The 25179-nt window shown below is 33.9% G+C and overlaps 2 protein-coding genes, 1 long non-coding RNA gene, 3 other non-coding genes and 1 pseudogene across 8 annotated transcripts; 4 read left to right on the forward strand and 3 right to left on the reverse strand.

Annotated features, from left to right (window-relative positions):
- Positions 1-729: 729 nt before the first annotated feature.
- On the forward strand, positions 730-801 carry TRNAW-CCA (transfer RNA tryptophan (anticodon CCA)). The gene has a single exon. It is a non-coding gene; the product is annotated as a tRNA-Trp (tRNA).
- Positions 802-1520: 719 nt separating this feature from the next.
- On the reverse strand, positions 1521-2388 carry LOC129901093 (uncharacterized). Its single transcript, XR_008769754.1, has 2 exons — positions 2021-2388; positions 1521-1618 (listed from the first exon to the last, which is right to left on the reverse strand). It is a non-coding gene; the product is annotated as an uncharacterized LOC129901093 (long non-coding RNA).
- A 325-nt stretch (positions 2389-2713) lies between these two features.
- TRNAW-CCA (transfer RNA tryptophan (anticodon CCA)) lies at positions 2714-2785 on the reverse strand. Its single transcript has one exon. It is a non-coding gene; the product is annotated as a tRNA-Trp (tRNA).
- A 539-nt stretch (positions 2786-3324) lies between these two features.
- Positions 3325-3398, reverse strand: TRNAN-GUU (transfer RNA asparagine (anticodon GUU)). The gene has a single exon. It is a non-coding gene; the product is annotated as a tRNA-Asn (tRNA).
- Positions 3399-10849: 7451 nt separating this feature from the next.
- Positions 10850-18981, forward strand: LOC129899495 (calcineurin B-like protein 1). Of its 3 annotated transcripts, XM_055974484.1 has the most exons (10): positions 10850-10972; positions 11371-11452; positions 12789-12871; positions 13567-13626; positions 13928-14036; positions 14148-14200; positions 15313-15393; positions 15633-15745; positions 15836-15917; positions 18672-18981. In XM_055974484.1, the coding sequence occupies exons 2-9, from the start codon at positions 11374-11376 to the stop codon at positions 15897-15899; spliced, it is 642 nt and encodes a 213-aa protein (XP_055830459.1). In that variant the 5' UTR covers positions 10850-10972; positions 11371-11373; the 3' UTR covers positions 15900-15917; positions 18672-18981. The 3 variants fall into 3 exon arrangements, with proteins under 3 accessions (XP_055830459.1, XP_055830458.1, XP_055830460.1); XM_055974483.1 differs by lacking the exon at positions 18672-18981 and having other exon boundaries at positions 15836-16262; XM_055974485.1 differs by lacking the exon at positions 18672-18981 and having other exon boundaries at positions 11374-11452; positions 15836-16262.
- LOC129900065 (peroxidase 41-like) lies at positions 17274-18304 on the forward strand (annotated as a pseudogene).
- A 1167-nt stretch (positions 18982-20148) lies between the features above and the next one.
- LOC129901491 (uncharacterized) lies at positions 20149-24814 on the forward strand. Its single transcript, XM_055976688.1, has 3 exons — positions 20149-20402; positions 22351-22904; positions 24337-24814. Exons 1-3 carry the CDS (start codon positions 20237-20239, stop codon positions 24586-24588), a joined length of 972 nt encoding a protein of 323 aa, XP_055832663.1. The 5' UTR covers positions 20149-20236; the 3' UTR covers positions 24589-24814.
- The last annotated feature ends 365 nt before the right edge of the window (positions 24815-25179 follow it).

Raw genomic sequence — 25179 nt, forward strand, 5'->3', positions numbered from 1 at the left:
TTTGTAGAGAATGAACGATTAAAGGACTTCTTTCCCACTATGGAAAGTGGAAACCAAATGTAAATTTAAAAAATAGCCGGAAAGATAATTAATTTTGAGTAAACAATTATGTGTGTACAGATATATTTGGTCACCTCTTATAAATATAATTAAATTAAACATGTTGTAATCATAAAAAGAAATTAACCTACTTCCGCATGCATTATTTATTTATTTATTTATTTATTTTTGAGAAAAAAATTGCCTAGCTAGCCTTCCCCCACCCTATATCCCTCTCTGTCTGACGATGGATGAATTATCGATTGTCTGAGTTGTATATTTGTATTGGAAACACTCTTAAGAGTATACTATTCATATAAGCGGATTATAATTTAAAGTTTATGTGTTTCTATAATAATTTTGTTACTTATTTTTTAAAATGTTGTATAGATTATTTTTTTTTGTATCTTCTGAAAAATTATGCAGCCTATATAAAATAAAATAGGTAACTTGTATGAATATCAAATTACTACTACTACTCGCTATAAGGTCCCTTTCAAACCTTGTAATTGAACAACATGTAATTGTGTTCTATCTAATATAAACAAGAAGCTTACCAACAGTGTATGATTATCCTTTTAAAATAAAAATAAAAGAATGTCTCATTGCTTTAATTCCATTAATTGGTATTTCTGTTATTATAATTCAACATTAATATACATATTCTTTATAACGTTTTACAACACAACCGGATCCGTGGCGCAATGGTAGCGCGTCTGACTCCAGATCAGAAGGTTGCGTGTTCGATTCACGTCGGGTTCAATCTCCCGAAGACATATCCGGTCCCTTTGTTTTGCCCTTTTATGTTTTTCCTTTGTCTTTTGTCCAGTCCCAACTGAGAAAAAAACCAACAATATATTAATGTTCTCGTATTATTTCGACCACTGGCAGAGGAGGAAAAACAATATTATAACTTCTTGCTTTTTACTTAGAGCATATTTGGATTGATTTATAAGCTATTTTTAGCTTTTTGAATATTTGACTGACTAATTTAAAGTTATTTTATGTTTTAAATAAGCCTCAATAAATAATTAAATTTGTTTGAATAAACTTATTTTAAGTAGATTATAAGTTGAAAACAACTTATAAGTCTAAAAAATAAACTGGTTGCACCTACTTATATTTTTTAAAATTTATAAACAGTTTTCAATTAATAAATTATTTAAAATAAATTCATCCTAATATACTCTTAGTATATTTGATATATAAGAAAAAAAGATAAATATACTCTCGAATTATGACAAATGATATGCATATACCCGCCGTTATATTTTTAGCACATTAATACCCATACCGTCCAAATTTGGAAGCATATATACCCTTTTTACTAACGGTGGAACACGTGTCACAATTTAAATAATTTACCCAATTTTTTATTTATTCTTTTATTCAAAATTAAAAAAACCCACCCATTTCCATAAAATTACCCATCCATGACCCAATTATAACCCAAACCCTATTTCTTGGTGACCGAAAATCAGTCCTTCCAATACCATCACGACCACCACCGCCGCCCGACCATTTTCCCCGTTTCCGTCACATGTATAGGAGCTCTAGAAGAGTAATCGATGTCAGTCTTCTGAAGGAAAAAAAGGGAAAATTAAATTATCATTATAAGCCCATTTGTTAGCAAATGCATCAATTTCAAATGTCCATTTGAATTTTCTATGCAAAATAAAGAAAATTACGATGACCAAGAAAACCATTTTAGCTGAAAAATGTAAATAACTGATAATAAATACAGCAATTACAAAAACCAAATTGAATCTTCTATGCAAACAAGAGATAAAATTCGATGATCCAAAAGACCATTTTAGCCGGAAAATGTAGCCAACTGATAGCAAATTATAGGCATTGCGAAGGAACATATCATACCCCATTTTCACTTTGTTACAAAGATACAACGAAGGACACAAAGCCTAACCTGCCAAAACTACAAGCCAAATCAGGAAAAGAAAGAAAAAGGGAAGAGAAAAAGAACCTCCAGCACAAACAAACTCTGAGCAACTTGAAGAGTGCTGATTCAAATATTGCAACAACAATAAATCAATTTCATAAGTCAAGTTGAATCCCTTATATCTACAAGAAAGAAAAAAATCCGATGACCTAGAAAACTAATTTAGTCAGATGGCCGGAGTAATTTAGCCGAATGGCCGGCAGCGGTGGTGGTATTAGAAGGACTGTCTTCGGGTCACCAAGAAATGGGATTTAGGTTAAAATTGGGTCATGGGTGGGTAATTTTTTTATGGAAGATAGGTGGATTTTTTAATTTTTGATAATAAATATCGGGTTGCTGGTTAAGATTGTGACAAGTGTTTCATCATTAATATAAAGGATATATACATTCCAAAATTTTGACGGTAAGAATATTATAGTGCTAAAAATATAACGAAGGATATATTTATACCATTTGTCATAGTTAGAGGGTATATTTATCTTTTTTCCCTGATATATATATGTTACTAGGAGATTTTGTTGGGTTAACCAAACTAACAACACCATCATAGTCACAATGAATCGAAGTGCTTCCTTACAGACAATGGCAAGAAAGAAACCATTGGATGCACAAAAAACTGCACCTAGTTGAAATTTTTTCTCAGTTGGGACTGTACAAAAGAGAAAGGAAAAAACATAAAAGGAGAAAAAATATAGACCGGATATGAATTCGGGGTATTGAACCCGACGTGAATCGAACACGCAACCTTCTGATCTGGAGTCAGACGCGCTACCATTGCGCCACGGATCCGGTTGTTGAAAATTACTCTCTTTTAATCTATTCATATAAATATCCATTTAGGATAAATGAAACTATATATTAGAAAGAAAGAGACCTTTGAACAACCGAAATCACATACAAATTAGTGATTGTGACATACCACATAATGTTAACAATCTCAGATGTTTGAGCAGGAGACGATAAAAAGTGAAAGAAAGAATATCCGAGTAGGTTGACTTAACTAGAGAACATGAAAACATTTTTCTACACTTATTATAACCAGAGATAAAGAATAAGTAATAACAACAATAACATACATCGGTTTAAAAGAAATATTATTGGAAGAGAATTACAAGAATAATATAACAACAAAATAGAAAAATAAAAAGCAAATGTGAACGACGCTAGAAGGAGGGCTTGAACAACAATATACCTTGACTTAAAAGAAATGTTATTGAAGTAGAATTACAAGAATAATATAACAACAAAATAGAAAAATAAAAGGCAAATGAGAACGACTACTAAATAACCCCATAAAACCTCTCCCATATAAAATGCTAAAATTGAGACGCTAGAAGGAGGGCTTGAACCTCCGACCTTGTGGTTAACAGCCACACGCTCTAACCAACTGAGCTATTCCAGCTTTGCTAGTATTTGGAGCCACTATGACAAATTAATCTCAGAAATTAGGGGAAAATTTTTGTTCCTTTTTTTTTTTTTTTTTTTTTTTAACTGCTTATGCCCGAAATCTTTAATTGAAGATAATCCTATAAAATATCTTATTAGATCGGTTGTCATATCTTCTCTCGGCTCTCAAGGCCAGGATTTGAATCAATGTAAGAACAAACTTTATAGTAATCTACAATTAAGAGAACATGGTTTATACTGTATACGTGCACCTACTATACACGGTAAGAAGACAGTGAAGAAAACAATATTTTTTGCTTTACAAAAATTTAAAGTAAATAGAGTTGTAATATTATTTTATTCCAATGAAATCTAAAAAGGAAATAAAATCGTAAAAAATAGCAAATAGCTGGTGACAAGCCAAAGTATGGATAGCAGGAGAAATAAAAACAAATGTCATAAAAATAATCGTAACGCGAAACTATGTCTAACTTAAACAAATATAAGGCTGAATGAAGTAATCAATGTGTTGACAGAAAAGATGTCCAATGCAATTTTTATCTAATTAAAAAATTATTAAATAGACATCTTACTAGAATATCTTCTACTTAAATTTTGAATCAATAAATAGTTATTTTTTTTAGTGTTGAGAATAAATCCTTAAGTCTAATATATTAGTTAGCCAAACTTTATCCTTTTTCTTTACTCTCTGTTATTAAAAAGTTTGATAGCACAAATTAAAGAATTTATTTTTCATTTCAAATATAGTTAGACTTAAATATTTTAAAATTTTTGGGATGAGCTAATATAGAGAATTTGAATAAATAAAAAATTATCTTTTAGAACAAATAAAAGAATTAACTAATTAATAAAAGAATTCAATTCAATTAAATTTGGGTTGAGGGTATTTTTAAACCAAAAGGTGGAAGGAGGGTATTTTTGAGTCATTTTCAATAAGGTTAGGGGTATTATTGAGCCAAAAAAAATAAATTGAAGGTATTTTAAATCAAAAGATGGAAAAGGGATATTTATGAGCCTTTTCTCATGCATGAGTGGGGAGTATTTATGAGCCTTTTTTTCCAATATAATTGTCACGTTATTAATTTCACTAAGTTTTTTAATTAAATTAAATTAATATTTAGACATTAAATGTATTCTCATATTAATAAGTGAAAAGATATGTCATAAAATATTAGTCATTATATAGTTTAACTCACGAGAAACGAAATGAGACAAGTATTTTGAGACAGAGAGAATATCACTTTTGTGGAATGGTTCAGTATTTTAGTTAAGGATATTCTAATTCAAATAAAATTCCATATTAAAAGAATGGCTAAATCCTTCGTTCATCCAATTGGAGGTATAGATAATGAGACCTCCTTCATAACCTTCTCCTTTCTACTCCTATAGATGTTGGAATAAGGTAAGTGGTTCACTTGATCAGTTGCTCAACTATTTCGGGCTTTCACTAGCATTGGCAGATTTTGGAGTTTCTGTCAATGGCACTAGTGTATACACCGGGGTGATCATCACCATTTGTACCTCACATGTCATATCTAGACAGTAGACACAGTAAAACATGTAACTCGCGTGTTGTTTTATTTGATTATATTTATTTATTTAATTCATAATAGCGAGGACAATCCGCCTATACAGTTGGCAAAGAAAATGATACTACTAACTAAAATCATCTGACAAAATCGCCGCAGGCACAAAACATGGTAGACTTGCACTGGGGGAGCATACCATAGAAGGAAATTTTTAAAATAGTGGTTAATTTTTGATAGCGTATGTTAGAAGTGGTTATTTGCCAATAACATTTTTTGTGTAGAGTCTCAACTAACAGGTTCGGGGTTTTTCTATTTTAAGTGTGGTTCATGGGCCAGCCTCAGCCTAGCCCTTGTGGTCAGTGGGCTAATTGGAATGGGCTAAAAAGTCCCAATTCTAGAAGTTGCAAAAATTAAGTTCCCAGCCTTATCTTACCAAACTAACGAGTTGATTAGGCACACCTCAGGAAATAAGCTTATTTTAAAGGTTATAAACAAACGGATTTGCACTTTTGGACATTCAGCTCATTTGAATCACAACAAACAGCTTGCATCATGTCAAACATCATTCTCTAAACAATACCATGATCAGGTTCCCCTTTCAATCAGAGGCAGAGCTAGGATCTTGGCGAAAAGGTGTTTCAATTTTCTTTTTAGTTGTATTAAAAAGGTACAAAATTAATCGTCTGATCTCTGCATCAACAGGAATGCGGGAAAAGCTTCAATAAAGGAAGAGATGATTTGGAGAAGAATTCATTCCTCTCCGAGCAGTAAATATGCACTCATAATAGCTAATTAACGTTTAATCTATGTAAATTATAAATTATAATTTTTCATCGAAGTGTGAACCAGACCATCCTTCGTCTAAGATAGCTCTGCCCTTGTCATCACCCTATATTTCATTGTCATGCTGCAAAAAAATAAAATGCTGGTAAAATTCGTAGCTCCTTGCGGGCAATGACAAGTTTCCTAATTTGGTCACTTTTTATACTCTTCTACCAATCATAATTCCTGGTGGGTACAACCTTAGAACCTCATTGAATATCACTGTGGTAAAATTTTGGAAGTAGCAATTTCAAGCACATTGACAAACAAAACGTATTCGTGGAATGCGGTTTATATATCGCTTATTTGAACACCGTTTGTGTAGATTTATATTATTATTAATGGTTTCTGTATACTTATTTTTTGTTTCATATTATGAATCTGGTGATTTAAATTATATATTATTGGAGAAATTAGTATGGTAGTTTTTTTAAAAAAAATAAGAAAGTGATCTCACATGTGATAAATGATTAGTGTTTATGATTGACAAAAGAATGGTGCTCGACTAGTAAGCACCCTCCACGTCCAATCCTAAATAGCTTATTAGCCACTGTAAGTTCCAATTCCCTTTCTTTACTTAAGAAACGACCGGTAATAAATAGCTTTTGAAATATAGTAATATCTGTTTCTTAGTTTTTGCTACATGCTTTTAAAAATAGCAGGGGAGGGGAGTCCTAGAATAACGATAAAGTTATTTACATATGACAGTACGCTATAATTTTGAGCTGTGAAATCAACCATTGATATTTTTATCGGATACGCTCTTCCGAAAAAGACATGAACAACTGAGTCAACAAGACTCCATCTCAGAAGATCATTTTGAGGGCTGTTCTAGATGGATGCACCACAAGACCTTTCGTGGGTGCTTACCTAAGCTATGGAACTCAATTGTTGGATGGCTTGGTTTCGCTCCCTTCCCGCATTATTCCTCCTCACTAAAAAAAGCGATTGAGAATCTCGAGAACCTTGGCGGAGCCACGCTTATCCAAATTAACGAGGTGTCAATTGAATGGTTGATACTTGTTTGCTAAAAATTATACTGTGGTTATTCTTCTTTTTAAAAAAAAAAGAAGAAGAAAGAGCTGGACTCCTCTAATTATGTAAAGGTCCTGACTCTGTCAGCATATATATTGCACCCCTGGTCCTTTTTTAACTTTATGTGAACGTGAATGGTAATATATATGCTTTTGATGGATAACTATATATTATAGTTTTCTCTGTATTTTTCTCCAACATTAATGTGTAAGAGTCAAAAAGATACTGCAAGGACAATTAATTCACATAAAAAAACCTACCTTGCTATCTACTGATTATTGGTTTACCTTTCTCCAATTTCAATGGCTAAGAATAATATTTAATTGGTAGTTAGGTCTTCTATAAAAGTAGTAGTTATGTAACTGCCTAAAACAGTAAAAGTGTTTTGATTAGGAAAAAGATTGGACATCACAAAGGGTAATAGTAGAACATTTTGGTTCCATCATAGGCTCCCATCATGTTACTTTTGTTCAAGATTCAACATACAACAAGATAGCAAATTTTTTATTTTTTTTTAGAAACAAAAAGTTTTTGAACTTGTGGTCTTAATAGGCCATAATATTTTTATAAACAAATATATGTTATAAATTGCATATTCACCCGTAGCAGTTCCTATTCTCCCTTCATTCCATCAACCAGCTGCTTGTTGGACGTACGTTGGCAGTGATACAGTTTCAAGCTTGCTTCAGAGTCTATATATATAAACGAATCTTGTGTTTTTTGGTCTTGAAGAGTCATGATTTGATCAATAGGATGCTCCTCGCTATTTTATTCTCTCATGTCGTACCCTCTCAGTGCATTAACAAGTTGAGGGAAGGTTGGATATGGAGTTTGGCCCAGCATAACAATTCTCAAGGTCTTGTATTTGTTTCCAAGACTTTTATTAAAGTTTATAATCAATCTATCTTCGTCTAACGGTTTGTGTACAGTGATAAGACTATCACAAATTAATTCCCTTAAATTCTTTTATATATTCATCTACAAGTTTTGACCCCATTTTGATAATTTGTTGTATCAATTAAACTTTCTAATCCTTGCTAGCTTGTAGTTAATTATCATCAAGACTCTCCCAAATTTATTTGGCGGAAGTGCAATCAATAAGGAACATTGACTCTTCAATCATAGTTCCAGTTACCCAACTGCTCACCAATTTCTACTCAACAGTCATTCAAAAATCTTCCCTTGTCATGCTTCAACTCTGTGGAATGCTCTTGCTCTTAACGTTATTTGCTATATTTCCTGCTTCCGACTACTTGTACTCAATGGTTGAATCAGGATTTTAATTAAGTGGTTCAAAATTTGAAAAAGTAAATACATGAACTACTCGAATGAGGTTCGACATCTCTTATATATATATAGAAAAAAATTATTTTAATCATGTATAAGTAATATAATTTTTTATCGAAGAAAGTTTGGATGTATCCCTGACCATAAGGTGGCTCCGCCCCTGTTTCTACTACCGACAAAATGGCGTTATTATCGTGAATTATTATCATATTTTTGAGTTTACTTATTGAAAAAATAAAAGAAAACTCAAGAAATAAAAATGAGAGAGAACTCTTTATTAAGGAGACTTTTGTGCAAATTGTTTCGACGTTAGGAGCATTCACAGAGTAAAGGACTACGCATAGAGACACTTTAAAAAATATTCACGAATTATATTGTTGATATGATAAAATATAGTTATAAGAAATATTGATTAATTCTGATTTCAGAAAATAAATAGGAGTAACAACTTTCATGTATACGTAAGCCACAAACTAGTCATTTTATTGATTTTGTAACTTGATAATTGTTTTCTTAATTCTCTTATCATATCCATGAGATAGTCGGATAATGTTGTTTATTCAATAATTGTCTGCCAGTTAAATGAATAACCAAAACAATTAAAAAAAAGGTTTATTGAATAGTCATTAAGGAATTAAATACTAATTCTTCCATAATAGGATAGTTGCACGGTTCTTCTTCGCATTTTCATCAGAATAGAAGAAGTGTTAGGAGCGTGAATCCGGTTAGTGAGGGATTTAGCCAAGATGCATTATAATAATAACAAAGATAACAATAATGATAGTTAAGAAAATAAAGAGACACATACTTTGCGTAGTTCTTTAATATGATTACGGCCATAGCTAGCAGATGAGATTAATTTTTTTTATAACAATCGGTATACAAAAGAAAGTACAAGATTAAAAATAATCAAAATTAAGTGAGTTTCTTACAATTTTTGGGATATTCTAATGAAGGAAGAAGACCAATATTTATAGGAAAAAGTTCTTTTTGGCTTCAACAAATTTTACTTTGTTTCTAAGAACACTTAGGTCATCACAAGTATTTTTGCACATGGCCTAATTTAGGTCAGATAGGGCTCTTTTCCATTTTCCATTTTCATTATCTCCATTTCTTCAATTTTTTATTTGAGACACATGACATAGATTAGAATCAAATGTTAAGATTTAATTAACATAATCAAAGTTTTAATCATAGTTTGGATAATAAATACGTCCTTATTATCATCTTTCAAAAAACTTTCCTATTATTCCTCTTTTTTGGTTGAGCAAACTTTTTCTTTTTAGGTGTGTTTGTTAAATTTTGTATTTTTGATTCGTTTTTGTTTTTGAAGTTGAACAAAATTCAAACAGATTTAAATTTCTTCAAAAAAATAATAATTCCGAAGAACTTTTCAAAAAACTAATTTCTAAAAAATCTTTCCGGAAACCTTATATATTCATGCATGTCAACATAGTTAATTAATTAACTTAAAAGAAAAAAGAGTATTAAAGCAACTACTTTTAGGGGTAGGAAAAGAAAAACGCTAGCGAATATAGGCGATACAAAACAAAAAGGTGAATTAGCTTAAGTAAGTTACTTTGAGTGACTTTTATGATGGATGTTTCAACATTAACGAGTTCGAAAGCATTTAAGACAATACTATTAATATGTCTAGGAAATTCTTAATTTGTCTTAGAGACAACGAACACATGTCTAATGATATTATCAACACTTTCCAAGTGCCAAAAAAAGAATTATAGAGCTTTATGTAACATGATCGTTTAAAGGGATTTATAAGTTAAAAGTAATTATATGATCTAATCTAAATTACTACTAAAAGGGACATATAAAACGGCTAATTGGTGACACTATAATTGATGTTAAATTGTTAATAGTGGTACTAAACGAATATTTGATCCAAAAGGTTATTTATTCTCGTTCCACTTCCTTTTCACTATAGTTTTGATATTACTAGACTCTAATTTCAAAGAACAACGGCATATTATTATGATTTTAATGAAAAGAAGTCACAATTATGTGATCAATTATGAAATTTACGCTCACGAAATAAATTTACATTATGTATGGAAACTTCTTCGAATTAGGGATTAATTCAATGAAATAAAGTTGTCTATAACAGAAATTTATATCAGATTTATGGACACATAATAACATTTGTTATTTACATGTAATAGTATAACATAATCTTAATGTTTTAAGTCATAGTAAATGCAAAAATACGTTTTTTTTTTCTAACATAGTCACGGTATTTACTTCTAGTGTTTTAATTTTTTGTTATTCAAGTTTTGATTTGATACGGAATTTTATGGTCTTAATTTAAAATATGTTAGATATATTAAAACACTTTTTAATTTTGTAGTCTTAAATATATTGGGATAAAATTGAAATTAATGAATTATAAAAAAAAACAAAATAACATTCTTTCTTTTAAACAAAATTAAAACGGAAAATGGTCAAATATATTAAACCAGAGTAACCAAATATATGAAGTTTAAAAAAGTAAGAATTTTTTTAAAATTTTATGATCTTGAATTAAATATAGTCAAATATATCAAAATAAGCTTTAATTTTATAATCTGAAATATATTACGGAAAATATTGAAATTAATGAATTATAAAAAAAATAAAATAATATTCTTTTATTCGAGGGGTTAAGTATCCTATACTTCCACGCTCTTAAGAAGCGCGTGTGCATCACTCACCCTTGTAGTTTTATTTTGCCCCCAATTTCTGTAGTTTGACCTCTCATTCACTCTATTTGTCTCAGAAACTTCATGTACAAGTATGACTGAGTATATATACATACATTTCTTCGAAGCTCACTTTTGAGCTGCTGTATACTTAGCTTCTTCTCGAACTTTTCTGTTTGTCTGTTCAGTTGGCGGTCTTATCGGTAAGTTTCCGAATTTTTTCTAGATTGTTACGCCCTTTTACATGCATGATTTCTGGGTATTTGTTATGCTTGCATTCTTAGATATAATTATAATTTGTTGATGAAATGGAAGGTCATAAAAGAGAGAAAACAGGGAGAATGTTTTCGGTTGGAGCATAACACGATCATTTTTTTTAGGTTATGAATTTGCACATATAATAGATACTTATGAGTTATCCTTAGTTGGATTTTAAGTATTATTATTTTCCTTTATATGGAAGTTTTAATTCCTAAATCGTCTGCTTGAATTTGAACGGTGCAATTGTTTGGTTAAGATGGTTTTGATGATGTATTATAGTGGAGCTGGTTGCTAGGCACTGGTCTAGTCGTTTTCTTACTCCTTGACCTTCATTCTTCAGTAGATGGGCTGTTTACATTCTACGGCAACAAAGAAGTTCCCTGGACATGAAGATCCTGTCGTCCTTGCATCTCAAACAGCCTGTAAGTTATTAATTAACCTTTCTTCAATTGTGATTTTAATGTGCAAATCTTAATTCAGTTTGCCAATGAATTTAAAAGGTTTATGATGAACAATCTGACAAAAGTTAATGGAAGTCAAAAGCAATGACCTTCGATTTTGAATTCCTTGCCAGTTTTGAGGTTACTGCTGTCAAATAAGCAGGGTTGAAAACAAGTTGAATAAAAATGCGTTGGGTTGCAACCCGCCCAAATTAATACGTGTAAAATATGGATTGGGTAAATAAAAGCCCTAACCTATTCTTAGATACCCTTTGACTGCTTGCCTTTGCCTTTATCGTACTTGTCATGCCTGAAATCCATCAAAAGGCTCAACCTCCACTATTGCTTGGTTTATATATGTGACTTGCCGGTGTTGCAACTCCTTCTTAGCCCAAGTATGCAACCCGTCCATAAAGTGAACTAACAAGTCATCGCTAGTGAGGTTGAAGCATAAAGGTGGTGAACTCCTTAACATAGTTGTGTATGCTCCCTGTCGGTTTAACTCCCTAAATTTGCGCCCTGCCTCGAACAAGACATTATTTGGGAAAATTGTCGCTTGAACTCAGCCTTAAATTGATCCTACGTGCTAATGGTGTACAAACCTCTCAGCATCACCCACCTTTCTTCTCCGCCATAGCATGACATCTTTGATAAGTACAACATAATGGTGTTGATCTTGGCCTCGTTGTCCCTCATTTTTTCATGCCTGAATTAGTTCTCCAAGTGCCAAAGAATGCTCTCCATTTCTTGTGCATCACGAAGCCATTTGAACACTGATAGATTGGTAGCTTCGATCTTAGCATCCCTCATCACAATAGTATTCCTGGCTGCTTTAGTCACGCTAGTGTCGACTTGCACCTCGAGTGCGTCCATCTTTGCCTTCATGGCATTGATAAAGCTTAACGCCTCATGAGTCTGCACTCTAATTTAGTGATGGTTTGTCTTAGCTCTACCTCGGCTTGTGTACGCCCCTCCTAATTTTTAAGTTATGTTAAAAATTTGCACCGAAAGGTTCCTAGGCTTTCAACATTTGGTGCTGACCTGTACACTTGGGTTCTTTGAATTCCTCTTACAATATATTTGATCTATTACCTTTTTAAGTGCCATAAGCTGGAGAAGCAAGACATTGGCCTGATGTAGTTCCAAACTTTAGGTCTAGTCATTTGGTTATCCCATAGGTTGTAGCAGAACTATTTTATCTGCTTACATATCCTCTCGAACCCAAACTTCAGTTGGCATTTTTTCTCTACTTACCCCCCACCCCTTTTGCACGTCCTTGCTTATATGTTTTCCTCTCTGTTATTTTCCTCTTTTGCAGTTAGTGTAAGCGAAGTTGAAGCATTATTTGAGCTGTTCAAGAATATTAGCAGTTCGGTTATTGATGATGGCCTAATAAGCAAGGTAGTCTTCTATTAACTGCCCAAGCAAAGTCTATTGGGTGCCAATTTGGGGTTGTGACTCTGCATCATCCCAGATGGATGGTTTGTGAGTTTATTGCAATACTAGACTGAGTTCTGTGTTTTTCATCATCAACTTGTATTTTTATGAGTTCTCCTTTTGACTTTTAGTGGAAGTTTTATGGTAGTTTTTTCAACCAACTTGAATGATGTAAAGAGATGGAAAAAAGAAGTCTTACTGGGTGTATCTTGAATCATGGCATTTGGTAAGCAATGGAAAAACTTTCCTTGACACAGCTAGAACAGGAATTATAATTGTCTTTTCTGATGGTTGCTCTATCATGAAATGAAAAAATTATTTTTGAGACTGTGAAAATGTTATTTCTGTGAGACATTTAATGGAGTTCGCTCTTTCACATAAAATGCACTACATAGCTAGTCAAAGCAACGTGTGACAGAGAATTAGCATGGCTTTGTTTATTACTGTATCAATTTAGTGCAGTCTATTGTCTTTGGAGACTGTATCTCATCATTGCTTCTCTTTTCCTGGTAAAATTTGCTGGTAAAATTTCAACAGTTTCCTGGTAAAATTTGCTGCAGTAACTTCTGAAGATGTATTATCGGATAATATTGTTTTCCTTATGACAAGTACTTGTTTTTGTTTTTCTCATGCTTGTGAAAATCATGTTGGAGGTGCAGGAAGAATTTCAGTTGGCTTTATTCAAGAACAAAAAGAAAGAAAACTTTTTTGCAAATCGGGTACGTATTGCTTTGATATGGTACATGGCATTTTTTTCCCCTTGTTGATATTATGCTGGTTTGTAACTGACAGCTTGCTTATGCTTCAATAGCTTCTTTAAGTAAAATTAGCATAGAGGTTATAGCTTAATATATTGCGTCAGAAAACTCCTATAGTGGTTCATTAAACTGTGGATTAAGTTACGGAATGTGATGACTTGACAAATTAGTGAAGCTGATTAGATTAAATGTGAAAAGCTCAGAACTATTTTTTTTGATGGGACGTGATATATCTATTTGCCTTTTGAATTTTTGATTGCAGATTTTTGATCTCTTTGATGTAAAGCAAAAAGGAGTTATTGATTTTGGTGATTTTGTTAGAGCACTTAACGTTTTCCACCCAAATGCCCCTCAAGAAGAGAAGATCGATTGTAAGTGAAACAAATGATAAATATAAATGTGTAGTTCTTCTTTTTATGTTTCAATTTAATGCTTAACTGGCACACAAAGAGGCACATTGAAAATCCATCTCTCTGTTGCAGTTTCATTTAAGCTTTATGATATGGATGACACGGGGTTCATCGAGCGGCAAGAGGTATGCTATTCTCGTTAGTTTGTCTTCATGGTATGTTGAAAATGATCTATAAGCATCTTGTTATACTTGGCTTGTTGAAGAGTTGGAGTCTGTCGCATCCTCAATAAATAGATCAATAAAGAATGAACACAAACACGTGGAGTCTATGTAACCTGGCGTCTTGGCTGCTTGCTTTATTTGACTAATCGCTGTTTTATCTTTGAACAAATTAAGACCCCTTTCCTTTACCATTTTCTGGAGAGCGATAAGTTTTGCCCAATTTTGCAGCTATTGTTATTTGAAAATTATAAGTGTTTTAAGAAGGACCAACATGTGTAACTTGGAGGTCAGAGGTCAGAATGTTGTTTTTATCTTTCTGTCTCGTTGGTCCATGATCACTAGATCAGAGGGATTTGTCTTCTTTCTAGATGTTTGAGACCATGCACTTTTCACTCTGCTGCTGTGAGCCCTTTAGCTGTTCCTCTCTTCCTTATTTCAAGCTATAACTTATAATAGCTTTCACGGAGGACTTAGAGGGAGGCATTTTCCAGACATTTGTCACACTTCAACTGTACTTCACTTCTTGGCTGTTTCCTCTTTACATATTGTGTCTTCCACCCCTTTACTCAAGTTTTAGCAGTCATCTTGGAAGTTGGAGGAAGCAGTCATTTCATATTTGTTTAATTTTCCCTTTGGTATAATACACAAAAAGACATAAATTTGGCCTCAACTAGCCAGTAAGCACTCCAACATTGAGAGTGTACATCTAGACACCGCAACTTGGTCTCAATTGGCAACTAAACACTCCAGCTCATCCCTGATGTATCTCTTGGAGACCCAATGCTGATGTGACACATATATTTTGGAAGTGTCTTCATGACCATTTCATAAGTTGAAGTGTTCAACTGACACAGTGGAGACAAGTTGAGGTGTCTAGATGCACATACTCAAAATTAGTGTGTTTATTTGCCAGTTGAGGCCAATTTTTGAGTGTTTGTTTATGTATTATGCCTTACCCTTTTAAGTTCAAAGCATTAACTGATGTATATCACACTTTTACACTATGCTTTTATTGGTTTTTGGTATCTATCCAATACATTTGCAGGCATCTTCATTATTTGTGATTTTGGCAGGTTAAGCAAATGTTGATTGCACTTTTATGTGAGTCTGAGATGAAGTTGGCTGATGAGACCGTTGAGATAATACTTGATAAGGTAGTTTACTGATAATGACCAATTTAAGTTTCCATTCTTACACTGTTTCTCTGTCTGATAATATAACGGAACCAATGCATTCTGTTTGCAATTTATTCTTACTGTAATGTATGGTCCGGCTTCTTGGTCAACCAAGAATAGAATACTGCAAAGCATTTACAAAAGCTATTACTTTTTGCACTCCTTATAGTTGAGTCTTGTCGAATTTTAATAACTGATCAATGTATTTCAATGTGTAGACATTTTTGGAGGCAGACTCAAATCAGGATGGAAAGATTGACAAATCCGAATGGCATGACTATGTGGGCCGAAATCCTTCATTGTTAAAGATAATGACTCTTTCGTATCTAAGGTATCAATTTTTGATAATGATATATGGCGAACATAAATACATTAGACATAGGATGTCATTGTCTGATGAGATATTTTTTTCTTGATGCAGGGATGTAACTACTACTTTCCCAAGCTTCGTATTTCACTCTGAAGTTGATGAAGTTGCTACCTAACTATGAAGTATAGTTGAGGTCGATTCTCATTCTCCTTATTCTGGTCATTTATTGATGCACCTAAGTTTTGTTGGGGAGTAGGAGCTTTTTCTTTTAGAATGTGGAAAAAACTAAAGGCGATTAAAATGGGAACAGTAGTGATAGAATCAAGAGGTTAAGCGAGCCTCCTGTTTTACAGTGGTTTTGTTGGCAATGTTCTGGCGTTTAATGGTGAGCAGGATAGTGAGGTTACATCTCAATCAGTTTTTGTTCACAGTTTTTTCTGTTTTGAGTTGGTAAATTTTGCGTAGCATCCTTGCAAGCATAACTGTGTAAAAAAAAAAAAGAAATAGTAATTTCAAACTAGATGTTGTTTATTTACTTCGGCTATCATTTTATTTTGTTGTGGCTATTGTTCCGTTTCTCCGTATGCTTTAAAATGTTCCCCCTATTATTTGTGATGTCTTTATTACTTCTGTTTTCTCTGTAACTTGAGCCGAGGGTCTTTCGGAAATAGTCTCTCTACCTCCACAAGGTAGGGGCTACACCCACGTTCAAAGTATTGGGTGCTCGAGCACCCACTTACCGCGACGAAAATTTGGTATATGTATATAGAAAATGCTGGTAAATTGATATAATCTAATCGGGAGCACCCATAAACCAAATGGTTTGATGGGTGCTTTGGTTCTGAAGTTGATGGCAAAGCGTTCCAATGCCCTCTAGCGAAGGTTCAAATCCGATTGGCTTCTTTTTTTTTCTTTATTATTTTTTCACTTTTTTATTTTTAGTATTTTATTTACTAACTAAATTATAAAAATATTAGTAAGCTTCTAGAAAGAAACACTTCTTGGCTAGTAACTTTACGTTAAAGGAAGCGAGCACCCATGACCTTCAAATTTTGGATCCGCCACTGCGGCCTCCCTAGACTCCATATGTGGTGGTGTTTGTTATTTTGAAGAATTCAAGTGATAGCCACTCGCTGTGTTAAGATTTTGTTGCACGTCTTGGTCTTCATTTTAATCATTTACGAATTAATCTATATTATAGAGATTTACATATTGGGTAAGTGGGCGGATTGTGTAAATATTTTTTAGATTGGCGGTGCATACAATTTTAACGCAGAACAATAATGTATGGCACCTTAAGTAACTGTTTTAAGTTGATTAAAATGAAACAACAGTACGACTCCTTTCAATCAAGAGGTCAACCACATTTCATGCTAAACTAAAATCCGGCCATGAATAAAAATGAAGTCAATCTTTCCCTAAGACTTCTCTTGACCACAACATTCCCATTCTTTCTTTCTTGTTCTCACCATTCTATCCTTATTCTCATATCAAGTTGGTCCAGTTTTCCCCCCTCCCCCTTTTAGCCAGCTACCCCACCATTAATCTTTCTGGTGAGAGGAGACAGGTTTTTCTCCGATCAACCATGGCTTTGCCATGGTTTCTTCTCCTCTTGTTTTCATCATTTGCTTCAATTCCATTCACCCAATCAGCCCTCACATTGGACTACTACGCCAAGACATGTCCTAAATTTGAAGACATAGTTACCGAGTTGTCCATCAAAAGCAACAAGAGTTCCCCGTCACCGCTGCCACTACCCTATGCCTCTTCTTCCATGACTGTGCGGTGGATGGTTGTGATGCCTCCATCCTTATAAAGTCGACTGCCTTAACCAAGCCTGAGATCGAACACGATATCAACCACTCCCTCGCGGGTGACGGTTTCGATCTTGTCTCACGTATCAAGCCCGCGCTCGAGCTCTCTTGCCCTGGCGTAGTATCTTGTGCGGACATCCTCGCCTCAGCCACGAGGAATCTCATCGTTATGATCGGAGGATCCAACTATAAAGTTCTTCTAGGTCGAAAAGAGGTTTGTTTCCCAAGCTACAAGTGTAGAAGGGAAACTAGCACGTGCAAATGAGACAATGGATCAAATGATACAAAAATTCCAAGGTCTAGGCTTCAACTTCCAAGAAATGGTTGCATTAGTTAGAGGTGGACATAGTATTGGATTTGTTCATTGCAAGGAGTTTGCTAATCGGATAGTGGGCAAACCCGATCCAACAATGAACCCGAAATTAGTAGAGAGACTCAGAGGGATGTGCGTGAATTACACAACTAACCCGGACATGGCAACGTTTCTTGATGTGATAACCCCTGGGACTTTGACAACATGTTGTTCAACAATTTGATGAGGGGTTTAGGAGTTGTTGGTTCAGATCAATTGCTTTTGAGTGATCCAAGGACAAGGCCATTTGTTGAGAAATATGCAAATGATAGCTTGGCTTTCTCTGCTGATTTTGCTCGTGCCATGGAGAAGCTTAATGTTTATAAAGTTAAAATTGACAATCAAGGAGATGTGATGCACCTTACACTGCTCAGCTGTGAAAAATTAGAGCCAAGGATAAATAAGGTGTTATGAGCATGTGCACATCTTTATGTTTATGATTGATTAAAGCAAATGAATTAAGAAAGATCATATTATTGATCCTAATTTGATAAGATCTTGTGAAAAATGTTCAGGATCAATGAATAAGGGGGTCATAATCTGGTCCGCTGTTTTGTTCAGATGAAAAACAAATCATGACAATTAACAAAGAAAATTAGGTCATTTAAGAAATACTATACTAAAGTTCACTTTTGGAGTCACTTCGGTAGTGACCGAGTTGATTGTGCAGGTATCTCTCAAATGGAGGCCTTGGGTTCGATATTACCTCAATGCGTTTTTTTATCAAGCTCATCGCACAAGACATACTTAATGTTGTTTATATTTCTTTTGTGATTTGCAGGCTATTGCACTAAAAAAAAGGCTTATCCATGCATACCTAATTCTTCTCCGAGAGTATATTTGCGGCAATATGATTCTCAATTTGAAGTGAATTTCAATTGCTTAAAGATCCATCTCTACTCTTATTAAATTTTCAAGGAGGACAATATAGGAGTCGAAGCCAAAGGCGCTGAGGCGCACTCCCCAAACAAGCGCAAATACGAAGCTCTATTGAAGATGATACTTTTTTAAAATATTATAATTATATAGATATTATAATATAAAATTAGGTTTCTATTTCTGAATTTTTTGTCCAGTCAAACTCAAATGGTAAGCACCTCTTACTTTTAATCCTAAAATTATGAGTTAAAGTCCCGAGAACCATTTTAAAAAAGTGATTTAAATAAAAAGCTAGTATATAAATACATAAATTATAGTAAACAATCCTAGTACTCAAAAAGGGAAAATGGCCTCATATATTCATACTGTTACACAAATGACTCACGTATACTATTTTTCTCCAATGTAAGTTAAAAAAAATAATTATGAGTTATGTCGTTTTAACTCAAATCTATTAAAATATACTTTATATAAAGAGCTATATCTTTTTAACTTAATCTATCAGGATAAAAAATATATTAAAAAGAAAAAAAGCTCAAATATGTCATTGAATTTTGAGAAAAGACTCATTTATGTCATCTGTTAAAAGTTTGGTTAATTTATGTCATTGCCATTTGAGAAAAGACTTTTCTATGCCATTATTTTTAACTCCGATTTTGCAAAACCACCCAAATAACTTTTAACACTTTTTTTATTGGAGTTTTGAATCAAATGTACTCTTTTTGTTTTCTTTATCTTCAAGAACACCAATAATACATGAGGAATACCAAGAACTTCAAATTTTCAACTTCTTCAATTTTTCACGAAATCACCTCAAACTTCAATAGTAGCATTCCCGAATTAGATATCAAAATACAATATCTTTTGAGCTTGAATTCAACCAAACCCAATAAGACACACTTAAAATTTCTTCAAAGTTTCAAAACTTTAACCTCCTTTAATGGTAATTTTTTTGCCACAACTCAAAATTACTTGAAATTTTGAACATAGATTCAAAAAACACTATGTTAAAGTTCACTAAGTCTATGTTCAAAATTTCAAGTGATTTAGAGTTGCGGAGAAAATTCTACCATTAAATGAAGTTAAAGTTTTGAAACTAAATTACAATATAGTTGTAAAAAAGTTATCTTTAAATTTTTTTCATACTTTTTTCTCTTTCTCAATTCCTATCAAATGCATGGTTTTTTTAAAAAATAAAAAATAATAATTTAGAATTAATTTATCACTTTTATAACTATAAAAATATATGTGAGCTATTTTTATAACAAAGATATATTAACTCTAAATTACAAAGTTGTGGATAATATCATACCCTTTTTGCTTAAAAAAAAAGGAAATAAATGAAGCGACCGATATATGAGCTGAATTGTGTTCCAAGGATAAATTTGTAAAGGTAGGTCTGAACCGACTCCACATGAGTTTTATACTGTCGGGCGGTTGCAAGTGGGAATGGAAATCTAGGCGTCTATGGCTAAAGCTTTGAGTAACCAATCCATGGAGAAAATATCAGAGAGGCTTTCAGGGCTTGATAATCTCTATTTCCCACGCGCTCAGCAATCATCCGCCTCCACTGCCTTTCAACGCAAATCCCTCCTTATTGACCTTCTCTCTCGCGACACTCCTCTTTTTCTAGGTACTCTTTCCATTTCTATTTACTCTACTAATTTGTATTTTTACTCGCAATCATGTGGGTCTTTTATGGCCGAAATTCTACTATTAGATTGTGATGGAACAACTTTCCCGAATTCACTATGTTTTCTTTCCCTCATTATGTAATGGCCTTGAATTCACTGTTCCTATAGGACATACTGACTAGGGTGTAATATTGTCCCCCTCCACCAAAATAATCCAGGATATTCAGCATTTTCAATTATAAAATGAAACAATGTTGCTTAGTTGATGTACATAGAATCTCTTGTCGAGTTCTCCCCATCTTTGAAGAAATCTTACACCTCTTTATCTTATTGATGTTTGTGTTTGTCAGAGTTGGGAAGGCAAAAGCACCTCAGTCTAGTGAGCTTTAGCGATGAAAGGTGCTAACGTACAAATACGGAAAAATGACTAAACACAAACAATATTTATTTAGATAAGAGATTGAAGGGAAACATATGAGATGATTCACGTCAGCTAAGCAAGCATAAAAATGATTTTGAGTTTAGAAAAATCTTATTCCTTGATCAATTTAATATCAATTCGCACCCAAAGGTTGGTCTAGCGGACAATGAGATGTGAAAACCATGAAAGATCCTGAGTTAGACCTCATAGAGATCAAACATATTACTTGATTACTCGTTATCTACCTAAGACTTTACCCGATGCCTATGCTAACATGAGATAGCTGGTACTCAGGTAAATAATCGAGGTAAGTGCAAGTTGATTTTTCAATGGATTTTTTCATAATTATTTAGTGTCATCGCACCCACACCCAAGGATGTAGCTTAGTGGTCAATGAAGTAGGTTGAGAACTATCAGCATGTTCAAATTCCAACAGAAACAAAAACACTAGGTGATTTATTCTCATTTTTTCTAGTCTTGGTGGACAGAGTTATCTAGTACATGCTGCCGATGGGAGGTGGCAGGTATTCGGTGGAATTAATCGAGGTGTGTGCAAGATGGCCCGAATACCACGTTTATTAAAAATTAATAATTATCTAGTGCCGTCTTTTTAAAGACAAAGACCACTAGCCACGAGGCACATGCCTTATTGTGTTTTTTGTGAGCACCAGTTAAGAGAGGCAAAGCAGACAAGTTTCATTTACTATCTGGGCTTAAGCACTCCTCATGTGTGAGCCTTTTACTCAATACTGATGTTTGTTCAAATGCCGAAAGCCAGTTTTGAGAGATTAAAATTTTGGCAAACAAGAGAGTGGTCAAATATATAAATTTATAAAAAGGAAGAAGGCATAGGTTATTGTGTTCCAAAACATATGCACCTTGTAAGGTTATTCCAATCAAAACTGTCCCTAGCGCTTCCTCCCTCTTTTTATATTTGAGGGTTCAACTTATAAATTCTTAGGTTCCAGTAAATGATCCTATATTTGATTCACCATGTTATTTAGGATGTTTGCCTCACTAAGGACTTGTTTGGTAGGATGTTAGGACTTGTTTGGTAGGATGTATAAGAATAATGCTAAATAGTGTATATTAGTAATGCTTGTATTAGTTATGCTTGCGTTAATTATGCATTGTTTGGTTTGGTGTATTAACAATAACATTCATTGCATAATTTTTTTAAAAAATATTTATTTACAAAGATACCCTCCACAAATATGGTGGAAAAAATGTAAAAAAAGTATTGAGGGGAAATTGAGTATTTAACCAGGCTAATGCATGCATTAAAACCTTGCATTACAAAGTTATACATAGCCAAAAAAAAAGTGTACCAAATAAGGTACTATTAATTTACAAAGTTAATGCATGCATTATTTTTCTAATACACTCTACTAAATGACCCCTAAAGGCCTAATAACTCCTGTGCTGAACTAGAACTTTTAAGCTACATTATTTTTAAATAAAGAAACTTTATAAACTTCATTAATCTGTGTTTTTAAATCTCTCTTTGTTGATTCTTGGAATCTCAGAACGTTATGGATCGCAGTTAACATCAGATGAGCTTAATGAGTTTGGAACTATGGAAAATGATTATGAAATCAATTGGCATCTGAATCGCCTGCGAAGTGTTATTAGCCCAACGCAAGAAGATCTGAAGTCCAGATCAGTTAAGATTAAGAACAGACGGCGAGCATATCTGGACAAATTGATTAGTGATGGACAGTACTTCTCGGAGGATGCAATGAGGGAAAGAGAGCCATATTTGCACCATGAGTATATCGGGAGGTTTCAAGATCCAAGTGGGAGGAGCATGGCAAGACCAGGGGAGCGATGGTCTGAGACACTGATGAGGCGGTCAGAAGAGGCAATGCTTGTTAAGAAAATCAGGGATGAGCAGCAAAGACGAGGTGTGGCTCAAAGTGATTGGGTAGGGTTTGACAATCAGGAACTTGAGAAGGTGGAGGAGGAGGAGGAGGAAGAAGAAGAAGTAGAAACCGAGGAGGAGGAGGAGGAGGAAGAAGAAGACGAGGAGGAGCAGGAGCAAGAAGAAGATGAAAGGGCCATCTCAGCTAATAGACAAGAGGTAGTTGTTGTACCTTCTCTCACTTTTTAGATAGCATATACCAAAATATTTGCTGGGTCTGGTGGTGTTTTTTAGTTACATGCTAATTTGCCGGCTATTTTCAGTAGATATTCATAATTGTCTTGTGTGTTGTTATTATATTGCATTTATGACAAGGGAATGGTGGTTTTTTCTTCAATGTAAACTTTAAACGTTACATTTTAAGATGCCGACTATCGTGTAACTCTGAACAGGCTATTTCAAGAGTAACCTTATACAGTGATGATTGCCAATTGAAAGACATAATATGGGTTGTGTTTTGTCAAATATGGCATATTCTTTTTGTAGCTTTGCCACGGTTAAGTAGGAATGGGATATTGGTTGGAGGTACTTTAGTCTTGTGTAGGGGTTACAACATAAGGAGTTATTCCTTTAGTTAGTACTTCCCTAAATTGTATAAGTTTTCTACCTTCTGGATTTGGGGAGCCTAAGTCTTTGTAACTTCTGATCCAGTTACCTTTGCGAGGTTTTGAGGTAACATGTTAACAAACTCTGGAGAGCTATGAATTATGCTTCTTAATTGCCAGTTGGAAAGTCCTACCAGGGAGCAGGGTGCCCCTTAAATCTGAATGTTCTATTGGCACAGTCTAACTTAAAGCCGTTGTGTTTCCATGGAAATTGAGAAGTAGAAGTGTGTTATAAAAAGGGTATGAATTTTTTAGGTCTCTTCAGCTGAAAAAACTGATATTTTAAGAGATTATTCTATGGTGGAGACCTTCTATGAGCTTCTCCTGAGATCTCCTCTTGCTGTTAAAATCAGAGTGGTGGTTGTCTTTGTGCCTTTTTGGTTTCTAGCATTTGGTGCTTTTGCTTGCACCTATTAAAGTTCCTACTTACCTTCTTATTTAGTCCTTCGGTGAATTAAGTCCATCTCTTGCTTCATCAGCGGACTGCCCAACCTGGCGGGCCAAAGGAATGCCAGGAGATGCCTGCATCATTATCTTTTTCAAGGATTTTATGCTAGCTTCATCTTTCTCTTCTCTGTGCTTTCTTTTGCCTTCATATTCCTGGAGATCAAGTTTTCTAGTGTTACCTTTATGTTGGCACATTCAGTTTATTCAGAAGTTTTTTTAGAAGCTCAAGTTGGACTTGTGTCTCTGCCTTGGTGTGTATACTTACCTGTCAACAGGGAGCTCTCACAATTTTCATTCTCAAATCACAGACCATTATTGTCTTGCTTACCTACACATTCCAGTTCTAGTGAAGTTTTGTAGAGGTTCTAGTTTGAGTTATATCTTGGTTTTGTTGAGTGCATGCTTGCATTGTCAAATAGTACCCTCACAACATATGTTCTCAAATCATAGACTATGATCTTTCTGTTTGGCCTTTTATCCTTAGTAGGCTTACTTCTATTACTTATCAGAAAAAGATTTTTTTCCTATCAAATTTGAAGGTTCACCCAAACAACCGTGATGCTTCTAATGACATGCCATCTGAAATGAGAAGACCTGCTGTGATGGAAACTTTGTCAACTGAGGAGATGCAAGAACGACTGGACCAGTTCGCTTACATCATGCAGGAAAAGTTTTTATTGGGAGAAGATGGTCTGGATTATTCAAAAATTGACGAGGATGAGACCTTGGATGATCACTGGATGAAAGAAGCAAATTATGACGCTGAAGAAAAGTACTTCGATGATGACTGAGCTTTAATTACAGAGTGGTTTTTAGCTTTTGATACTACACAAGTAGTCAGTCAACTACTACACATCTTGTCAAGTTTCTATCATGTATATGCTGTTAGCGTTGTATGCAAATATTGTTAGGTTTGATGTGGCTGAAGGGAGTTTTTCTAAGGTTACGGATGGCTGGGTTTTGGTTTTTGAAGTTGCTTCCTATCCATCTTTTTATGTTAAGCTTACAGTTCCTTAATATCTGGGATGGGCCAGTAAATTCATATTACAATTCAAGCAGCTTTTGAATAGTCTTTAGATGTGGAGCTAATGAGATATATATAGAGTGAAAGATACTAAAATGCTAACCTAGTCACTGTACAAGCATAGAGATTCTTGTCCAATTAAGTGACAATATATGCCCAAGTCTCAGAATTCAGAACTACTATCATAGCATCAGGTTTATGCCAATTGATAAGATAGAAACATTAGGGGATTTTTGGAGAAGCCTCCTAGTTTGGATTTATTTTATTTGTCTATGTACGATAACAATGAATTTATGAATCATTTGGTTCATAAATAGACATTGTTTTCTTTCGGGGAGTTCTATTTTTATTCGTCAAC

This window comes from Solanum dulcamara, chromosome 8, assembly GCF_947179165.1.
Source record: "Solanum dulcamara chromosome 8, daSolDulc1.2, whole genome shotgun sequence".
Taxonomy (NCBI): Eukaryota; Viridiplantae; Streptophyta; class Magnoliopsida; order Solanales; family Solanaceae; genus Solanum; species Solanum dulcamara.